The 23,215-nt window shown below is 43.1% G+C and overlaps 1 protein-coding gene across 1 annotated transcript in view; it reads right to left on the bottom strand.

Moving 5' to 3' along the window:
- ZNF541 (zinc finger protein 541) overlaps nucleotides 1-23,215 on the bottom strand; it is a 1,260,340-nt gene that overhangs the window by 186,420 nt on the left and 1,050,705 nt on the right. The window contains exon 13 of the mRNA XM_086938682.1: nucleotides 3,811-3,951. Coding sequence (XP_086794808.1) covers nucleotides 3,811-3,951 — 141 coding nt within the window. The remainder of the gene's footprint in view (nucleotides 1-3,810; nucleotides 3,952-23,215) is intronic.

Here is a 23,215-nt window from a genome sequence, read left to right as displayed (position 1 = left end):
TTGCACAAGGGCCTCCTTTCTACCAAACGTGGTCACTCCATTTCACGTAGACCAATCTATCACCCTGCCTACTTTTCACGCTACTTCACATCCCTCTGAAGAAGAGGAGCGACTCCATCGTCTGGACCAAAATAGAGCATTGTTGTTCTACCCTGACCACATACAAGGGTTCTGGTGGACGATCAACTCTCCGTGGGCTATGTTGGTGCGAAGAAAGGTTGGGCGCTGCAGAAGAGAACCATCTATAGATGGGTTGTGCTCTGCAGTAAAATCTGCTACGCACCGGCCAAGAGGCAACCTCCTGAAGGATTGCAAGCTCATTTCACCAGAGCTAAAGCAGCTACCATTGCTTTAGCATGCAGAGTTCCGGTCCTGGACATTTGCCAGGCAGCAACGTGGGCTTCCCTGCACATGTTCACCAAATTTTTACTGTTTGGACAGTCCGTAGAGATGGGCACCTTGCCTGTTTGGTCCTGCACGACTTCCTTTTGTGAAATTGGTCCCCAGACAACCTCTGGGGATGGTATTGCTTGGGTATCTATTCAAAAGTAAGGAATATGGGACTAGAAGTCTCTATCAGATGAACATGTTACTCCCCTTTGGGAACACCTTATCTGATAGATACGATATCTAGGCACATATTCCTTACCGGCCCACCCATTCTGGACTTGATACCCACTCTTCTTGGAGAGCTATTAGAATATGGCAGAGTGTCAGGCTTCAAAATCAATCTTTCTAAATTGCAGATTTTGAATATTTCAGTCCCAGCCAAAGAGGCAGATCAGATTAGGCAGCAGTTTCCTGTTAATTAAAGCCTTGTAAATTAGAGGGATGGCATGGTGTGGGAGAATAGCAGCAGTTAAAAAGACAGCCCTTCCTAATAGTTCGCACAAATTCTAAACATGGAACCAAGCAGTTAGACCCATATCACTCCACAGACTCCCCGCTATGATGGACTTTCATCTGTGCAGTAAACAGGCCAAGACAAAAAGGAGAAATTGAGGACTCACAGAACCAGCAACAGAAGCTGACTAATTCTATGTGACAGGACAATGAGCTTGATTTAAGGGCTCGTCTTTCACATAAAAATGTAAATGGGATCGGGAAAGGAGGGATATTGAGGATTATGTTTGTAACTGGCTAGGTTAGTTCACTGTTCATTGTCAGCCAGTGGAGATAGGCAAGTGTGGGTGTCCTTATTCTGAATAATAAAGCACATATTGATTTACAAATAACATAGAATAAAATAAAAATAGAAGTGTTAAATGAAAACACTTAAGGAAATTCAAGACACGAGCATCTGTAGCATGTTTAATGGGACTGATGTCACCAACACAGGCGGTTCTTCATGTAGTCACTCACTTCCAATGCTGAATTTGGTGACTCCACAGATGAAGCCGTAAAAAACTCCACACCATTCGGACGCCTCTGGTTCTATGTCCTGCACAGAGCGTATTTGAAGCCGGCTAAAGCTTAATCAATATTTCAATGCGGTAGCCGCTCAGTGCCCAAGATGTAGCTTGGAGGAAGCCGACTTCCAGCACATGATGTGGGGGTGTAGGAGTTGAGGAACGTATTGGAAGGAGGTGCTGGAACAGTTGTGTCATATAACTGACCGGACATTAGAACTAGACATGAGCATCTGTTTATTGCACTGGTTCCCATATACAGCTAAAACGAAAGTAACAAGTCCATTTATAGACCTGGGCCTTGTATTAGCCAAGAGGGAAATCACAATGTATTGGTAATCAGCAAGGGGGCCAGGTTTGGGGAGATGGCGGACGGAATTGCTCAAATGGACGCAGAGTGAAGGCACACTTTGGCTGCAGCAGGCCCTGCAAACAAATAAATAATGACATGGCACTTGAGGCGGCGAGGGCATGGGAGGCCTTAGTTGCGATATTGAAGGCCTCAGACTCAGAATCAGGGGAGGGTTCGGACTTGGAGGATTGGCAAGATCCACCTGGCGCTTTGGCACGGGGGGACTGAACAGGGTTATGAACAATGGACTTAATGATGATCTCTGAAAAGAAATGTTATGCCCTGTACTTTATCACTATTGGTCACGTTTACTATTGTATTGGATTCTGATGTACTTTAATTGTTGACAGGTCACGCTCTTGAGGCACACCGGTGGCGGAGGGAGGGATATGGGTTGGGGGTACAGAGCGAAGCGGTTGATGATATATTATACTGTCATTTATCCAATTGATTTTGCATTGCTGCTCACCGGCGCTGGTTGTTTGAAAATCAATTAAAAAAAATAATTAAAAAACAAAAACCATTCTGACGCCTCTGGAAAAATCTAGGGTGGGGAACGTATGAGAAGACAAATTCTTTACATAGGGTGAGGGTCTGCAGTTTAAGCATATGAAATTAAACAATGTAACAGTGATCTGACTGGCGGGGTAAGAGATCACATGCTCCTCTTCCTAACCCACCTGGTTTTATGATTTATGCTTGACTGGTCGGGCACACACAAGCAGAGAGGTTAGCAAAAAAGCATGCCCATAGTTGGGGTATCTCAGATAAGCCTTCAATGAAATTGATGGGAGTGCTGAGACCATTCTTCAAGCATATCTGTCACATGCCAAAAGCCGTGAAGGAGCCTAGAGAGTATCTTCTTCTAACACAAAGTTGCAGAAGTGCTACAGATGTGCCCCAAATCTGTTTCGCCATAGGGAGAGGGTAAATCTAACACATTTTCAGATGTTCTCAGCCAGGAGATAGATGAGGATGAGAAGGATGTGTGACTCTAGAGTCTAGACTCTAAGCTCATCCCTGACTTTTTCAATAGTCCTCTTGTTTTGCAGTCTTCAGAACTCCTTACAGGACTTATTACATTTGGTGAAATGGACTGAAAAACTCTATTCACCTCCTCCATCAGTGGTACTGGTTTACCAATGCGGTGCATATATTCATCAGGAGAGGCTCAAAGACCACCTTGCATGATGATCAATGAAAGGGTGCTCAGACATAAGATCTTTTAGTAGTTCCCTTGGTGTGGGATCACTGCAAATGTATCTGTGAGGGAACTTACTCAAGACCAGAGATCTAGGATTTCTAAACCTAGCACTGCACATATGCCTTTCTCAGGGCACCTCGCAAGAGGTTCAGGAGCAAGACTGTCTGCATAGTACTTGTAAGTTTGCTCTGATGCAAGCCCAAAAACACAGTTCTCAGCTCGAGGCAACATGTACGGCCCAGTGGGCATTTCAAGTAAAACCACAGGGCAAGAACGCACTACTCCAGACAAAGAGATATGCTGGAGATGGGAAATTCAGGAGGCCACTGTTGATGGTCCTAACTTGAAGATTCATATAAAAATCATGAGAGCCCTTGGCACTGGCTCCCACAAGTATTCAAGACTTCCCTTGAGCAAGTCAGCTTCAGAGTAATGTGTCATCAATCAATCAATCAGGGGTTTATTAAGCACGCTACTCACCCGTGGGGTCTCAAGGCGCTATTCACTTTTATTAAAACACCTGAAATGAAGCATTGAGGGACTAAAACTGCCCCCCACTTGAAGACAGTGGGAGCAGGTGTTTAAAGTAATCTACATAGGGAGAAGTTGTTGGAGTTCTGGAAGCGAATAGATGTAAGTCAGGAAAGGGCATGGGAATCAGCGGGCCATTCTAGACCTGGACTTCTTTTTCTCAATAAACCAACCTATGTTGTGCCAGGTTGCTTTGGTTCCCGTGCATATGAAGCAAAGGAACCTGAGTTTCACTGAAAGATCTCCATTTTAGACAGGAGGATAAAGTGCAGAAGGGCAGTGTCTCAACAGGCTATGATATCCCTTTTTCTCACCTTGGGTCCAACTGCTTCCAGTTCACTTTGTTCGATCTTCACTTTCTTCTCAGCAGCTTGAGACCTGCTTTGATCAAATTTGATAATTTTTTTCCAGGTATAGTAGTATTCAACACACTGTGTGACATTCTTTGTCTGTATCTAGAAGAGAAAAAAAACACAAAACATGACAAACCTGTGGGCATGGGTAACAAAGCCAACATAAAAGTAACAGGCTAATCAAAACAGAATTTACACATAATGCAAACACCTATATGTAGGTTTCTGCTACTTATTGAAGCTGCGGGTAAGTTAAATCATGCCTTCTATTACTGCTTATTGAATAATCATTTTCATATTCCACAACCATGGTTCTCCACTAAGAATAACTCGGCTAATGACGCGGAGGACCGTATATCTTTGTATGCGGAAGATATACTGTTGTACTTGGTTTCCCCTCACAAATCTATATCCGTAGTACTAGACATCTTCACAAATTTCGGGAAATACTTAGGTTACGTGATCAACTGGCATAGGTCCGTGTTGTACATGTTGTTGGAACAGGTCCCTAGGCATCCAGCTGGTTGCTCTATAGTGGTGGCGAAAGGGGGGTTTCGATACTCAGGTGTTTACATCACGTCGGATCCCAATATGTTTTATAACTCCAATCTTGGCCCCCAGCTGGCAGGACTCCGAGCGGACGTGAAACACTGGCGGTCCCTCCCACTCTCATTGCTCGGCCGGGCGGCACTTTTTTAAAGATGCTGGCCCTACCTCGATTTTTGTATATTCTTCAAAACTGCCCGCACAAAGTTACGGATTCATACTTCAAAATGGTAGAGGGGGAGGTCCGTACGCTTCTGTGTGATGGGAGGGCCTCAAGGGTGGCATTAAAGAAGCTGACGAAGAGTTGGTACGATGGAGGCATTGCACTCCCCGACCTGCAGCTCTATTACTGGGCGGCACAGCTAGTTACTGTCAATAGATGTATATACCGCCCTCCGGAGGATCCCGCATATGCGCTCGACCAATACTAAACTGACTGCTCCAGATATATGGGGGCCCTATATAACCATTTTTCGGGCCCCCCTTACACACGTTACAGGTTTGGCAGACAATGAACTTGCGCCTCGGATGGGCTGGCGTCCTAACTAAGGTTGCTCCACTTTGGAGTGCGCAAAAACGAGGTATGTTATGTTATCAGCCCGGGTTTGATAAGTGGGACCTCATAGGCATCTCTGTGGTAAAAGATTTGGTTAAAAAGGGGAAGATACTTACGTTTGAGGAACGCCTGAAACAGTACCAACTGGCTCAGGGTGAGACATATAGGTACCTGCAGATACGCCCTGCTCTTGGAATGGCCTTCTCATCTTTCACTGACATTACAGACTCTTTGCCACTCAAAGACAGATTGTTAGATGGACCTTTGAGTTCGAAAGCTATCTCACTCACATTCAAGAAATTATGCAATAACCTTTCAGATACCTTCACAAGAGGAGGGAGAGATGGCAGGATGATTTAGGGGTGCTTACTGACGAAGACTGGCAGGAGGCCTTGATGTCTCAGCGGGACGCAGCCATGACGCAAAAGCTCAGGTTGATTCAGCTCCGGATATTGCACTGCTGGTATATGACGGGACCGACTTTGGGGAAGGTGGGTTCGCAGTCAGACGACCTCTGCCTGAGGCGATGTGGCCAACAGGCCATGTTTTACCATATGCTGTGAAGCTGCCCGGGGTTGCCGGTCCTATGGGAGGGAGCCATGGAAAACATGCATAAAACCCTACATAAGGAGTTGATCCTAACGCCACGGTTGGGGTTGTTAACTATCTGGGAGGCAACTAACCTGACGGAAGTACAGAAGCAATTTGTGACGCTGGGCTATACCCTGGTCAAAAGTGAGATAGCGAAAGGTTGGGAGGGAGCAAACACACCGAGTGTCCATGTGTGGGCGAAAGAGTTGGATGGATGCATGTTGGGGGAAACTGAAGTCTTTATAGCACAGTGGTGGCCCAAGAAATGGGACCGAAAGTGGTCGAACTGGAATAAGTACTGGGGAGATATTGTGGTGTCCCCAACAGTGGAATTGGAAATGCGTCACAGTCCTGGAGGTGCTGAAGCTATGTAATGCAAAATGTTGTTAGATAACTGTCCAAATCCAGAATTCTGTAAGTCCTACAGTGATGTCCTTGTATGCACATGTTTTGCTGTTGCTAATAAAAACATTTAAATAAAAAAAAAAGGAAAAAAAAATAACTTGGCTTTGGCAATCAAGGTAATTATTATTTTTCATAGGTATTAAGACATGAATTCCCCTTTGGAAATAGTTAAAAATGTACCTGGCTTACACTTTCACGAGGATTCAGGATTTGGATACTATATTAGCATTGCTCTTTAAGAGAGTCTATGAATGTCTGATGGTATGAGCTAAGCTGGGAGGACTGCAACCTTGAGGATGGCGGCTTTTATGCATAGTGTATAACACGTCACCAAGCCCTGATTCATTAAGAAAAATCTTACACCTATGTGGCGGTACATAGAATTACGCCTTAACATAGGCGTACATCTGCACCTACATGCAATTCACCATCCTGGGCAGAGATTTATGACTGAGAGTCCCCCCCCCCCCCCCCCCCCCCCGCATAGTGGCTTGGGGGCATTTGGGACCTGATGAACAAACTGCACTTTGTAGTACGTTTTGTACTAGTACAAAACATACCACAAATTGCAATTGCCAGAGTTTTATGCCTCAGCATTACCTATACTCCTGGATGTGGAGTTCTCTGCCACACTGAGTAGACTCTATACAAATGAGCATAGGTTTTAGTAGTATATGTGGTATGGGTTCAAGGAAGTGGCTTAGAGACAGCAATGTGTGCAAGGAATTAACAATAATATTATCTTAAAAATATTTTTCATTTATATTTTCAAGTTAAATAAAACATTTCAATTTCCCCCGTACTGTATCATAGGGAGAGTCAGCAGTCAGGGCAGAGATCTGCGCATGGTAAAGGAGAGAGACAAATAAAAATGTTTATTTAAGTAAAAAATAAATATTAAAAATATATGCATGTTAAATATTAATGTAACTTCATTTTATGTAGTTACTTTAAATGTAGAACAAAATTAACAAATGCTACAACGCTAGTAAAGTAATTTGGAATTAAACCTTTAATCATTAGAAAGATATTAAAAATAAAATCAGAAATTTAAATCAAGATACATTTTCTCATGAAGATAACATATTTTGATGTTCATTAATAATTATTAAAAGTGATGTACAAAATTAGAAATAGTGTCATTATTTTAAATAAGATTTATTGTTACATTATTTTTAAAATTCAAATAGTTTATTGAAATATTGTTTCATTAAATATTAAATATATACTTTTTGAATGTTTTTTTAACATTGATTTATATTTATTTATCATTTAAATATTTTTTTATTTTTATTTAATTTACCGTTATTTCCAATGTTATTTTAACTCGCTACCTCTATTATTTCCAATGGGAGGTGTGTTTTTTTTGCAGTAGCTTACTCGTGGAGTTTTCGAAAACAGAACAGCAGTAAGCGTACTTAAAATTGTAAACATACTCAAAAGTGTACATTTCCTTTGTAATTCAGGCCCATACAAATTAAAATATGAGAACTTAAAGCTACTACTCCACCCATACTAAGCAGAACTATGAATAAAACACATAAGGACAACAGCCATCACTTAAAGATATTCACACATATTTGATTGACAAACATCACCAATGGAAACACATAAACACTGCACAGACCCTCGGTTCTGCACACTTCCAGTTGTGCTGGTAGACGACATGGAGCAAGACATAACCTACAGTCAGCATGTTCTAGACATTCCATGTATGACAAAGAGGAACTTTACCGTAAAGGAGACATAGCTTGTAGTTCATTTTCTAGCTGGTCATTAATGAGAAATAAATGATTTGGCCTGATATTCTCTAAGAGGAGCAGGCCACATGGCAGAAGGTCCCTCACTGTACCAATGTACTGAGGGTAGCGGTAAATGCTGTGGGGCACTTGACCTACTGTAGGACCTATTGTTGCAAGCAGTTCCCAACGTCAAGATAGGTAAGATGAACAGACGTCTATTTCTTAACCAGATCCATACTGCAAACCTATGTTGTTCTGTTGGCTAATAGTCTCCCCATATACATACAAGCACATCTCACCCATGTCACTAACACACAAGCTGACTCCCTTGTAGATTAAAAATGGGACATATTACACTAGCACCTTCGAGATTTCCTTTCTACAGTCCCCAGGTCTGCTGCATTGTAGGTGAAATCAGCAACAAAACCACCCCCTCTTGCGGCAGTGCCACGACCAGGAGATTGGTATCACAACGTATCCATATCAAGAAGCCGGACCACCTCTTCAGACACAGGGATGGTTGGTATAGGGGCCCGATTAGACACCACTTGAGGAATGGGACATGCGGGGCAAGATTAACGGATAGGGGTGTGTTGGATGGCGACAGGGATCACACAGACTACAAGGGCTTCTCTTTTCAAAGGGGGTCTGTTTATTTTAAACAGTCACGACACATAGTAAGGTACGAAAAACAAATGTCCCATTGGTGTCCTCTTCAGGGGAATAAGACCTCTTCTCCTTGACACTGTCTGGTTGACGTCCTCTTGGCAATATTGCGGGGGCGTGAAAGGAGGAAAACAGACAAGATTAGTGCACGAGACTCTGGGGTAATAAGAGAGGGCGGAATGAGGGATTAACGCACCGCGAACACTGGGCGTGAGGGAGAGGAAACCGTCACAGGAGAGGGAATCAGGAAGAATACTACGCTGACTGGGAAAAGAACGCGCGGTCAGCCCGACTCTGTGTGTTTCCTGGACTGATCAGCTGGTTTTCGGACTCCCGCCCCACTCCTAAGTCCCCGTACCAGAACCTATTCAAGCCACGATCCACCTGGGCCGTGGCCGGGCACAGCATCTTCCGGTTGGCCCCCTGGTGTGTTGAACTGATGACCAGCGGGTCCTCTCGTCTGCTTCGGTCCCTTCAGCGTCTCTCTATGGGTTCTCCACACTTCAACTTCCACCTTCCGTGTTCTCCCTTCTCCGTCCGGTTTCTGGCTCTTATTCGATTCGTCGAATGGAAACTCCGACCTCCAGGGGGCGGGATCCGCAGAGGTAGAGCCGGAGTTAAAGGGCCAGCTGATGGGCTCCCCGGGCTGCTCCTGTAACCCGACGCGAACATCAGCGTCAGGGAGCTGGAAGGGAGAAAGAGCGCAGGAGTCAGGATGGGGCCGGGGAGACTCCATGGCTGATGAAGGCAGAGTTTGTGGCTGATGGAGGCAGAGTCCAACACACCCCACCCTCAGAGTCTTCCCGGTGAGGAATGACAGGAAAGCGTGAAAGGAAGTCAGCATTGGAGTTTAAGGAGCCCTTCCGTTGTCGTATGTCAAAGGTGAAGGGCTGCAAGAACAGGAACCAACGCATCACCCGGGGGTTGTTCCCTTTGTTCTTAGCCATCCAAACCAGGGGAGCATGGTCGGTGTATAGCGTAAACTTATTCCCTTCCAGATAGTATCGTAATTTCTCTATAGCCCATTTGACGGCTAGGCATTCCTTTCCCAGTACCGGGTAATGGGTTTCCCTGGGAAATAGTTTACGACTTACAAACACTAATGGGCGTTCCACCCAATCCTCTGTGAGATGAGACAGCACGGCTCCAGTCCCCACATCAGAAGCGTCCGTCTGTAGGATAAACGGACAAGAGTAATCTGGGGATATGAGAACAGGGCTGTGGGTGATGGCCTTTTTCAATTCCTGAAAGGCGATATGGACAGAAGGAGAGGGCGAGAGCAGATGGTGTGTATGTGTACCCCTTTTAAGGAGATCAGTGAGAGGGGCAGCAATGGTAGAATATTGGGGAATAAAGTGCTTGTAATACCCCAATAGTCCCAGGAAAGGCCAAACCCCCTTCTTGGTGGTGGGGAGAGGGGCCTCAGTGATGGCTTTGATTTTTTCGCTTTGGGGTTCTATACAGCCATGTCCTAGCATGTAACCGAGATACTTCACTTTGGTGAACCCCATCCATGATTTCTTTGAGTTAAGGTGCAACTTAGCCTTTCCCAGTGCCCTAAATATTTGGTGGCAATGTTCTAAGTGCTGTTCCCACGTGGCGCTGTAAATAATGATGTCGTCCAAATAGGTAGAGGAATAGGTTTGGTGGGGTCGTAATACCTGGTTCACAAGTCTCTGAAAGTGGCTGGGGCACAGTGTAATCTGAAGGGCAGGACGGTAAACTCAAAAAGGCCTTCAGGGGTTGTGAAGGCTGTCTTCTTTTGATCAGTTTCTCGTAAGGGAACCTGCCAATACCCCTTAGTTAAGTCTAGAGTGAAGATGTATTTGGCGTCTCCCAGGCGCTCAATGAGCTTATCCACTCTGGGCAAAGGATATGCATTGAGACTAGAGAAGTCAATGCAGAATCGAATACTCCCATCCGGTTTGGGAACCAGGACGATAAAAGAGGACCATTCACTGTGGGAGGGTCTACTGACCTCCATTTCTAACATGTTTTTGAGCTCAAAAGAAACTACTTCTCGCCTGGCAGCAGGAATTCTATAAGGGCAGACGCAGACCACCTTGTCAGGAGGAGTTTCGATACAATGCTCGACTAAAGTGGTTCTGCCAGGACGGTCCGAAAACAGGGGGGCATAGTCTACCACCCTGTTGTTCATGAGATGTTCATTCACAACTAGCTGTTCTAGGGTACAACCTATGGTGTTGGAGAGAAGCGCAAGCTGGTTTGTCACTGGGGAAGACCCTAACCAACATTTAATAGATTGATGCAATAAGACTGGACTTGGTTGGGACCGAGTTGAAGCTGATAAGTTGTTTTACCAATAGTTCCTATGACTTTATATGGTCCCTTCCACTCGTTCTTTTTCTTAGCCAGGGAGCTGGGAAGGCATACTAAGGCCCAGTCATATATTTGGAGGGACCTCCACTTTTTCCCTTTGTCATATTGCACTTGTTGTCGGCCTTGGCTTTTCTCAAAGTTGGTATGGGCTAGTTCTCGTAGCTTGCTCAACCGAGACTTCAGATGCTGGGTGTATTCGAGTAGGTCTGCTGTCTCATCAGGTTCCTTCTCCCAGACTTCTCTGGTCATTTCCAACAAAGTCCAGGGCTGTCTTTCGCATAACATCTCGAAAGATAAACACCCAAGACTACTCTGGACCTGTCCCCTTATGACAAACAGAGCAAGTGGTAGGAGCCAGTCCCACTGTTTTCCCTCAACCTCTAACACCTTTTTAAGGGTAAGTTTCAGTGTCCCATTGTACCGTTCTACTAAGCCATCAGTTTGGGGGTAATAGACCGAGGTTTTAATTTGTTTACCAGACCTGCGTCATGAGCTTTGATTTCTCGTGGAAACCCAATACGTGAGAAGTATTCCAGGAGTCTGTCAGCAATAGCAGCTGTGGTAGGTGCCCTGAGTGAAACCGAGTGCAGTAATCAACCAACACCAGCACATATTGGTGTCCTTTCGTGGTGAGTGGTAGGGGGCCTGTAAGACCCATCCCCATTCTTTCGAAGGGTTTCCCTATTATGGGTAAGGACTGCAAGGGAATGGCTGGTGGTCGGTAGGGTTTCTTATTTTGACAAATGGGGCATTCTTGGCAATACTTTTTAATCTCGGCGTAAATGACGGGCGAACAAAATTCATCTCAGAAGCCGTTGCTCCGTCACTAACCACTATCTGCAAAGCAATGTTCACATCCGGCACCTACCCTTCGGTATGGAAGGAAGCCATTATTAAACCTTTACTCAAAAAACTCAGTCTCGACCCTTCTCTTCCGGCCAGCTACAGGCCCATTGCATGCCTCCCATTTCTGACCAAGATCTTTGAAAAAATCATGAACTAGCAATTGTCAACATACATCCACAACAACAACTTATTGGATGATACCCAGTTCGGGTTCCGTCAGGGACACGGCACGGAGACTGCGCTCCTAAAAGCTGCGGACGAGATACGATCCACAATGGACAATGGAGGAGCCGCAATCCTTATACTTTTAGATCTGTCCGCAGCCTTCGACACGGTCGATCATACCACACTGATCGACCGTGTCGCGGCTATAGGAATAAGGGACAAGGCTAAGGAGCTTCTCGCCTCTTTTCTGTCCAACCGCCCACAAACGGTGAAGTTGGGACAATACACCTCCCAGACCTTCTCCTTGCCTTGCGGTGTACCACAGGGATCCTCGCTAAGCCCGACACTGTTTAATATATATGTGTCGGACTTAGCGAGGGTCATCAAATCCCACGGAATCTCTCTCACCACATACGCAGACGACACACAACTGGTGTTGTCCGTATACGACGATGGCCAAGCAGTAGCTGCAAACTTCCAATCTGGTATGAATGCAATAAGCTCCTGGATGTCATCAAACTGCCTCAAGCTAAATTCTGATAAAACAGAAGTGATGACATTCGGGAGACTACAACCAATCTGGTCTCCACAATGGTGGCCCCAACAAATGGGACAACCTCCAGAACCAGTAGTCAAGGTACGAAATTTGGGGGTTATCTTTGATAACAAATTGTCCTTCCAGCAGCATGCCAATTCGGTGGTTTCATCCTCCTTCCACACCTTAAAAAAGATCAAAAAACTCATCCCTTATTTACCATCTTCTGCAGGCAAAACTTTAGTCAACACATTAGTCTTTTCCAAAACTGACTATTGTAATGCCTTGCTTCTAAATGCACAACAAAAGGTCCTCAACAAATTACAGACTGTACAGAATGCAGCAGCCAGGACCCTGCTACCCATTCCCAAATTTGCATCTGTCTCCCCCTACATCCAACAGCTACATTGGCTGCCGGTGAGGAGCCGCATCAAATTTAAAGCCTTGTGCATAGCTTACAAAGCGATCCACAATCATGGCCCCCTATTCCTAAAACAAGCCTTCTGCCCGCTCGAACAGCAAAGAACATTACGTTCATCCTCGGCCCACCTGCTAACAGTCCCCCGCACAAGAAGGGCTAACTGGGGAGACAAACGTTTCACCGTTGCCACAGCTAGATTATGGAACACACTCCCTCTCCACATCAAATGTGCACCAACTCTGCTTAACTTCAGAAAAAAACTGAAAACTTGGTTGTTTCAAGCCTAACTTCCCCTTCTCCGACAGAGAGTCCTGCAACAATAGCGCCGAGACACCCTCGGGTATTTGCGCGCTCTAAAAATTGATATAATAAATAAATAAATAAATAAAAATATCTTAAGAGGCTTTGTGTTACCTTCTCTGTTCCCAAGTGTCCTGCAAGTAGATGTGAATGGGCATAGAACATGATTTGTTCTCGGAAGTCACGGGGGACGAGTAATTGGGGTTCCTCGTTAGCCCTGGCAACTCAATACAATAGCCCATTGGTTATCCGAAAAGAGGGAAAAAGGGGAGTAGGATTGATTGGCGTTGCCCGAGCTTGTTGCCAAGCTAGGGCAAGAGTAGGGTCGTTGGCTTGTGCCCAAAGGAAATGCTTATCATGCTGCCAAGGTTCTTGTGTAAAAAGAGCACCCAAGATCACCTTCTGGTTGCTGGATTGCATGGTGTGTCCTTTTTTTTACCCTGTCCAGTATTAGTGACATGAATTGGGGGTTGTCGGTTCCAAGAATCAACTGTTCAGGAAGGGTTGGCAATACTCCAACCGTTACCATGGTAAGGGAACCCTCTGGGCCTCTAAGGGGAATCCTAGCTGTGGGGTGTTCTGTGGCATCCCCGTGAACATATCGAATAAGGGTTCTCTTCCCAGGTGTTAACTGCTCTTCTTTTACCAGGTCAGCATGAACGACAGACTGTCTACATTCGGAATCAAAGAGGGCTTCAATAGGGACCCCGTTTATGTGAACACTTACGTAAAAACAGGAACCTAACTCCTCTGTGTACATTATGCTTCTAGGGATGCAGCTCACGTCCATTGGTTCGTCTGCTCGTTTTTTTGGGCAGGTCCGAGCAATATGTCCCCATCCTCCACACTCGAAGCACTGGGGACCACGCATAAGGAGGGGCTTCAGTTCTCGGAAGGGGTATTTTCTCTGGTTCTTTGATGCGGCATAATAGTTGACGGGCAATGGGTAGGGTGTGTGTGGACTTCTCTGTTTCCCAGGGGGTGTTTCGGGGTTGGGCGAATGAATAAGTATGTATTGTTTTTATTCCTATCAAGTATATATATAAAAACAATAAACATGGAGAATTACAGTTTGAGTTGGTGACGTTTACTCAAGACAAATAAATGTGAGAGATCATCTCTGTGGAAGGATTAATTAATATTTTCCTATCCAGTTAATAGTGATTGAGGTATTGATTCCGACGCATATTTCTTTGTATTTACGAGTTTATATACGCCCAGATGCGGTCGGATTATTAGGGCTACCCCTGTGTTTGTTGATATGATACTCTAAGGCAGGAAGGCGAGCATGAACATGCAGAAGAAGAAAAAGCATCTAGCTATACCCTAAATGTAATGGAGGGTAGTAGGGTCTCTAGCCTGTCAGGGGAATCTGTACTTGATTTGCATGGTTCTCCAAAATTACCTATGGATTCAAATAATGGTTGTATACTCATAGGTGGGGATGAGATTTCATCGGATGATCCAGATATTCTGGCCCTCCCCCCTTCCGAGAGAGTCTGCACTAAAACAAAGAAAACTCCCCCTATAAGTCTTCCACCCTTAGTACATGTCCCGATGGCAACGTCAATAAATGACACCCCTGCACAAACATCGGAGTCTAGGAAACTAGTTACAGGGACCACTAAAGCAAGGAAGAGGTCAAACCCAGTAAAAAACAGTAATACCTGTAAAAGTAAATCGAAAGGGCAAGGAAATAATGCTGCCACGGAGATTGAGAGCTTACTTTCTGATTTATTGTCCACCATAAAGGCATTCATTAGTCTAATAGAGGTCGGACTAAGTATGATAGAGGCAAGTCATACCACCATTATGAATAAATTAAGCAATCTAACACATGGTACTACCAAGATGGTGGCAATGGAGCGTGGAGTAACAATTCTAGAGAAGACAACCCCTACCCGGATTCGAGGTGAAAGTGACAGTAGTAATGTAATACAACATGTTAGGGAGGGCCTAGCACTAAAGAGCAGAGGACCTACAAATTATGAATTAAATCAGGAAAGATCGAGGAGACTAGGGAACAGGGATAAAGATGAGAATGGGTTGTTGACCATCAAAGAACCAAACCCAGACCAGAGGTGTGTAGAATCAACTATTCGAAGGGCCACACCAGAACGCATTACTTTAAACCTCCCACCTGCTGCAGACCCTTATAGTATTGTTCTTGCAAATGTCCCGTCAATTAACAAGCCTGATAAAGAATCATGGGCTATCTTGCGGAATAAAACTATTTACCATCTAGGCACCAAAAGAGTGGTTTAACGAATGAAATGTTTAAGGCATTTAAGATGGTGAGACGGGTCTCTTGGGTGGGCAAGGACAGAAAGGTCTTAAATGGGGACTGTATAGTCTTAACCCTGGGATCTCTATCATTGGTCCGAGAAAACCTAAATTGTGCTAGGTCTATTGGGTTAAGCAAGGATGAAATAAATGTTCTCCCATTAGGCTTCTTTTATCGTCCACAAATGTCTGGGAGGCAAGTTTAACACCTAGATAACTTACAACAAGAAAATAAGCAGATTTACAACGTAGTGGTACAAAACAGGTTTGAGGGATTACAATATTTAGAGGATGTAGATTGACTTGATGGCAATAATCAAGAATTGGGTAGATCCGAGCAAAATATACAGTGCACAATGAGTACCCAATTAGAACATAAGAGTGGGGTTGATGTTTCCTGTATACAGAAGGTAACACCCTTTAGACACAGGGTTTATAAAAAGCATAAAGAAACGTATATGGAAAATGAACTCCTGCCATCTGTAAATGCAACAACCATGTTGGTTGAAATAAATCCAAATGGTTTAAGGCCTTCCCGTAATTCTACCGCCTTAAACGTAGCCCATGTTAATAGCCCCCCTCAAGAAAATGTTATGGTGGCAGACATAGGGAATGAATGTGATTTGGATACTTGTGCTGCACACACTCCAGGGACTGTTAAGATTTTATTGTGGAATGTTTGTGGCATTGAGTCAAAAGTCAATGATGGTGAGTGGTGTGATTTTATTCGGAAACATGAAGTATTGTGTTTACAAGAGACCTTGTTGTTATCTGAGCAACATCTGAATGGCTATAAAACCTTCCATGTCCCTGCTCTAAGGTCAACTCATGGGAGACACAGTGGGGGTATATGTGTGTATATATCAAACAAGCTGGTAGTTCAGAATCTAAAAATGACGGAAAATACTCCCTACTACCAAATGGTTTCCATCTATCTGCCACAACGCACAATGTTGCTAATCGTCAATTTTTATAACAACATTGATAAAGTTAAGCATGCTAACGTGTTAAAAAATCTTAAAGAGGATTTAATAGATCAAGCTACTGCAAAGGGAAGAGAGGTAATCTTGGTGTGGGGTGGGGATTTTAATATAAAAATTTATACCTCAAATGCTTGTGGTGGAGGAAAAAATAACTTGGATGATAATGGCCAGCATAACCATTTTGTTCATATGGATAGAGGGGAATGTCTTAACGATCTAATGGCAGTGTTCGATCTTGGGTTTGTTAACGGGATGTGTTCCCCTATTGCTAAATTTGATCCAACGTATATAGGATGGGGCTTCAGCTCCGTAATTGATTTTATTATCATGCCCATGAGATATGCCAACCTGGTGGAAAAGTTTATGGTTCACCCAATTGGACTTAGCGATCATTTGCCACTCGTTCTGACTCTATTAGTACCCGGTAAGTATGCTACTTCTGTAGAGTGTCTGGCTTGGGTACAAGACCTAGTGCTGCCCACCAAAAATGGTTATTCTGTATAATAGGGGAAAAAGACCCCATGCTGACAAATAGGAACATAGTTGCAAAGGCAATAATATCAATCTTAAAATGTCTAAATGAGGACACCTCTATGGCTGATACTCTAAATGCCTTTATGCGGATTACGGAAGTTATTCAAAAGTTCTGACCACCTCGAAATATAAGAAACCCATAAAAGGGGGCGGGTGGTTCGACAGTCAGTGCACTAAAACCCATACTTTGCTAAAAACCGCACTTAGCAAGCCAACTAGGAATAGCGAGGAAATTAGTGCTTGCAGGCGGGCCTATAACACAGCGAGAAAGACCCGTAAAAAAGAAATAAAAGAACAGGCATGGGTAAATGTATATGAAGCTTCTCTGCGTAGAGATTCTGGCTCATTTTGGCAGGCGGTGAATGCCCCTTTTTTCGCAAATAAAGGAAATGCAAGGCTGGAAATAGCGATAGACAAAGATACCTGGATCCAATTCTTTTCCAAAGTCTATAGCAGAGATGTAACTGATGTAGAAGGCAAGATTAAGCATAAAATGGTGGAGGTTAGTGAGATGGCCCAGCCCCCTATTGCGTTAGAGTTCGCCCTTGAAGAGGTACTATTGGCGATCAATAAAAGCAAGGGAAATAAGGCCCCAGGTCCCGATGGGATCCCAATTGACTTATTTAAGATGACTACTGATCTTTGGGCCCCATTTCTGACAAGAGTCCTCGAGGCCTGTTGTTCAGAAGGGTTTATAAAATCTTGGTCTGAATCGGTCATCATACCCATTTACAAAAAAGGGGACCGGGAGAGCCCTTCTAGCTACAGGCCAATTTCGCTCCTGGACTCGTTAATGAAAGTTGCTGGAAGAGTTGTGCTTAATAAACTTCAAACCTGGGCGGAAGATAACAGCATTTTAAGCCTGGTTCAATATGGGTTCAGGGAAGGGATGGGCACGGTAGAACAGGTTCTAAATTTTATATTATTGCAAGGAAAATATACCCAAGCGAAGTCTGGGTGTCTGTATGCAATATTTGCAGACCTCATTGCCGCCTTTGACTTTGTAGAGCATAATACGCTATGGAGCATTCTAGAGGATCTAAGGGTTGAGCCAGCTATCGTACAGATTTTAAGGAAATTATATGCAGGAGCCACAGCTAAGGTTAGAAATGGCCTCAAGGCAGAGTGTACTAAGTCATTCCGCGTAGAGAGGGGAGTTAGACAAGGCTGTGTTTTGGCCCCATTGCTCTTTTCCATATATACCAACGCCTTGGAGGGGGAGTTGAGGGCCAAGGTCATAGACTCTCCAAGACACAATAACAAGCAGGTCGTCTCCCTCCTCTACGCGGATGACGCGGTTTTAATGGCCAGAACAAAGATAGGAATACAGAGAGCACTCTCCCCTTACACTGAGTTCATGGCTAGTAAGGGCCTAAGGTTAAATGCAAAAAAGACCTTCGTAATGTTATGTGGGAAAGAACAAAAAAAGGACAAACACCTAGTAGTGGCTGATGTTAAAATTGAATATACTAGAACCTTTTCCTACTTAGGTGTAGTCTTAGAGGGAGCGGGCTCTTGGAGTCCAGCGGTCAGGAGTAGGACCCTCCTATTTAAAAGATCGACCGTGGCATTAATAAACTTCTCACAAAAACTAGGCAAAAGACCTCCGGAGATCCTACTTAAAATATATATAGCAAAATGTAGGAGCATAGCAATGTATGGGGCGGGCATTTGAGGACTTTGTAACGCTGCGTCAATTCAAATTGTAGAAAATAATTTTCTAAGATACATTTTAGCGGTTCTGCAGAGTACACCTGTTTTTAATTGCCATGCTGAATTGGGTATTGAGTTTATTACGGATCTCATTAAACTGCAACCAATTTTATCATGGCACAGAGTCTGGTCCACACCCACTTTGGGATTGAACAGAGAAATTATTAAGGATGCTATGGCCTTGGACCAGGCAAGAAATATTCCATGGTTAAACTATGTCCGGAAGATGTTAAATGACCAGGGCAGACCTGATTATTATGATAAGCCGGAGTCGGTTTGTGATATATCCATATAAGCATTGAAAGTATTATGCATAAGTCATTTTGAAACACTTAGAATAACAGGTGAAATCAATAAAAAATCAGTCATGCAACATCAGATAATCATGGTCTGTTACACAATGCAACCCTATCTGCGTAATTGTCCGAAGGCTTTGACAGATTTATATTGACCAGGTTTAGGTTTGATCTATTTCATTGACCTGTATCTTTTCCGGAGAAAAACGACTGGTCTAAGGACCTGGCGCTTTGCCCTTGCGATAACATCTCTCAGCAATCTACCATATACGTGGTCCTATTTTGTCGTTACTATGCTAACGAACGCGTAAGGTGGATTAAGTGGTTCTTGAAGCAGGGGGCATGGCGGCAATACCGCCCAGCTTAAATTTTTTTGCAACAACTGGATAGTGAATATTGTATCATGATCATGACTGGTTTGTTAAAGAGCATATTGAAGAGACGAAATGTAATAACATATTTATAATCTGGATAGATACAAGTGCTTTTTATATATGGAATGCCCATCAATATTGCAGATATACTGTTTTTTAATGTTTGTATAGAATGCTGTGTTTTTTTTACCTTTTTAATGGTAACCATGTATGAATTGGATTATTTTTAATTGTTGCTTTTATGATTGTATACTGTTGCTAAAATCGAATAAAGCATTCTTTACTCAAAAAAAAAATCTAGCTATACTCTTGGCAGAGGAAAAGAATAAATGTGTCCAAAGACAGCATTCAACATAACCCAAAAAATTAGTTCACTGGCACAGTTGAATCTGAACAGGATCGCCCTTGAAGAAGGGAATCCAGGACAGAAGGCAAAGTTACTGAGCCAGAGCTTCTCACCGTAGAGAAACATTACAGTAGTCTGACCGTTTCTTAGAAACCAAGAAACCATGCACAAGAGAGAGCATGGATCAATACTTGAACAAGACGGCAAGAGAAACAAAGCACCATAGCTGTCCTGATGAATAAACTACCAGAGATAGAGATAGCACCTGTGCAATCACCCATGAAGATACTAATATGGGAAGGAAAAACTAGAACACTGGTAGAAGTAGGAGAAGGAAAGATATATATATATATATATATATATGTGTGTGTGTGTGTGTGTGTGTGTGTGTCAGGAAACTCTCCCCACACTTTGCTTCTTTTGCAAAAGAACGAGCGCGGACCACCAAGGCTCAATTAGCTGCAGAATTTATTGGTATTCTTTTTGCGATGCAGCGGCAGCCATGACGCGTTTCTTCCATCGCAGGGGACTTGATTACATGACGCGCTCATGGTTCTGCAATTGGTTTAAATACTTTAATTTATTTCCACTTTTTTTCCTTGCTTGTGTCACGTGACTAAAACCCTTTAAAGTGCAAGTGCAAGACAATAACTATAATACATAAATTGTTCTTTTGTGTGTACACCACTGTTTCCAAAATCATTAATTGTTAAAATGAAAATTGATGCATAAATGCTTTAAAATTTTCAATTCGAATTGCTATAACGTATGTATACATTGAATTTCAAATATGCATATATGTATATATATATATATATACGGCACCGCATGACAAGCAGTTATTTCAGGAAAGCGGAGCAACCCGCACTATGCAGAGAAAAATCATGGATTAACCCATTGGGACATTGTAAATATACGCTAATAATGCAAAATTGTAAATGTGCCATGTCTCGATGCAAGAAAGAAAAGAACATTGCATTCTGGGATTTGCAGTTGGAATACAAGCCATGTGACCACTGGGACTACCACTGAAATTAACACTCACCTGTGACCAAGGCCTAACGGCTGAAACCCGTAGGGATGTATGGGTGTTTTCAGCTTCGCTTTTCAAGACGAATAAAAGTCAAGCCTGTCACTCAGTGTGTGTTGGTGGAAGTACCGTTGTTACCAGGATCTCCATTCCTGGCTCCAGAGCTCGCCCTGCAGGTTCGGGGGCCCACGGTAAAATGGAGATGCTTTGTGGATATATATATATGAATACCTCAGTCTTCCTCACGCTGAAACTTCCCAGCCGCGAGCAGGAACAGACACGGACCACGGTAATTTATGATGCCAAAATTTTATTCAAGTGCTGTCGCCATAACCTTTCGGCTCCGTGGAGCCTTGATAGATATATATATATATATATATATATATATATATATATATATATATATATATATACACACACACACATATATGTCAGGATCCGACCCCTGGGCTGAGCACACACTGTTGAGCGCACTCGTGGACTGCAGGATCACATTGTGGCAAAATGTATATATATATATATATATATATATATATATATATATATATATATTTTTTTTTTTACCAAGCACATTTCCTCAAGATAAAGGACGGCACCGACTCCGTGAGTTGCTTAAGAGTGAAATTTATTTTCCAAAACTGCTGAAAAGACGCGTTTCGGCGGAAGCCTCCGCCTTGCTCACTTCACCTACTTGAATGTCAATTACAAACACATATACCTAATGACAAACACAGTTGCCTCACTGTGATTGGTTTATGGTTACTCAGGTAACACAAAAGTTTGGTCATGTGGTCACGCAACCAACATAAAAAAGTTCCTAATGTGCAAAAGTGCTTATTTAAGTGAGAAAATGCATTTTTTCCTTCATCACATTTAAATTCCAAAAACAATACTTTCATGTCATTGTGTATTAAATAAACAAAGTATTCACATTCTGTGTCTGTTTGCAAAAGTCAAAGTGCTGACTTTTTAAATACATGGCAAGATCTGTAAACCAAAACATCAGGTAAGAAACAAAAAGAGGGTCATATCACAAAGAACACAGTGACCAATCGGACATTCAGGGCATTCTGTGTAGTACCCTGTGGTTATAGTCAAACATTGTCCAGGTGACACGGCTTCTAGAGCATATGAGTAATTACCTCAATGATACATTATATGCGACCAGGTCATTCCATAATTAACAGAGATTTTCTCTGCCCCTATGCACGTTCATAAACCAAAATAACGGAACAGAACACAAAAATTGCTGCATACACATCGTTTCCAAGTGGATTAGTGTTTGTGTGTTTTATGCATGGGGTTGTGAACTAATTCATACGTATATATTGAATTAACAAAATATCCTGCCTAGACCCGTGCATCTATTCTCGGGACCTCAAAGTTTTACCTGGATTGATAAGACCCTGGCGTAACCAAACTAGATAGATAACAAATTACTACAATACTTGACACAAGGTATAAAGGAAACAAAGTATTTACACAAGTGATGGTGTAGGTGTATTACCAGCGGGAAATGGAAACTACGGGAGTCTGCTGCACTGTTTTATAAATGTACTGTCAATGCTTCATCGGCATTAAGCCCATTCGGAATCTTGGAATCCAACAAGATAATGTATCTTGATTCCAGACGCCTGAGGGCAAGTCTGCGATTCCCCCTCTGATACTTTTTGCAACATTGTCAATGACAAAGTATTTGATGTCAGAACTATTGCCAGCGTGTGTCTTGTGTATATGCCTAGCCACTGGGTAGGTTTCATCATTGTTCGTTATTGCTCGCAGGTGCTGCAATATACGAACATGCGCTGGATGGATGGTGCTGCCAACATATCGTTTACCGCATTTACAAACAAGGACATATACTGCGTACTCCGTTTTACATGAGTAGCAGCCTCTGATGGTGTATGGTTTGTTTCTAAATGGAACAGGGACCTCTTTGGTGTTAATGCCTTGTTTGCAAGCTTTGCATTTTGCGCATTTGACGAAACCTCTTTGGTTATTTAACCAAATGGGTGGCTTTGTGATGGTTGGTGCACTGACTACAAGCTGGTTACGCATTGATTTGGCCCTCCTAAAGGTGATTGAGGGGCTTCTGTTGCACCATTGCCCTATTACGGGGTCATTTTGTACCAAAGGCCAATGTCTCTGCAAAATCTTTCTTACATGATTATGATAGGTATTGTAACCCGTGATTAGCCTAGGCATGTCGGGGACATTTTTATTCTCTTGAGTGCTTTTTTTCTTCTTTTCTGAGAATAGAAGATCCCTTCTATTCACATCGCGGCATTTATTCTCTGCTTGTGACAAAGTTTTAGCACTATATCCTCTTTTGCTAAGTCTGTCAAATAAGTTTGCCTTGGCTTCAATCACTCCTTCCTGAGTACTACAATTTCTTGTCATTCGTAGACACTCAGCGTATGGAATGGACTCTTTAAGTTTGACTGGGTGGAAGCTCTGCGCATGTAAAACCGCATTTCCTGCAGTAGGCTTGCGGTATGTTTTGGTTTGAATTTTGTTTTTTTCTACGAATAGCTCTAAATCTAGAAATTGAATTCTTTCTTTGCTGGTGGAACAAGTGAATTTGAGATTAAGACTGTTTTCATTGATTTCCGATGCAAATTTCTCTGCACTCTCATTGGACCCTTTCCATAAGATGAAAATATCATCTATGTATCTCCTATAGACTATGACATT

The sequence above is a fragment of the Lissotriton vulgaris genome, chromosome 9, assembly GCF_964263255.1.
Source record: "Lissotriton vulgaris chromosome 9, aLisVul1.2, whole genome shotgun sequence".
Taxonomy (NCBI): Eukaryota; Metazoa; Chordata; class Amphibia; order Caudata; family Salamandridae; genus Lissotriton; species Lissotriton vulgaris.
The sequence above is the reverse complement of the archived record's forward strand: the minus strand, read 5'-3'. Positions and strand labels throughout refer to the sequence as shown.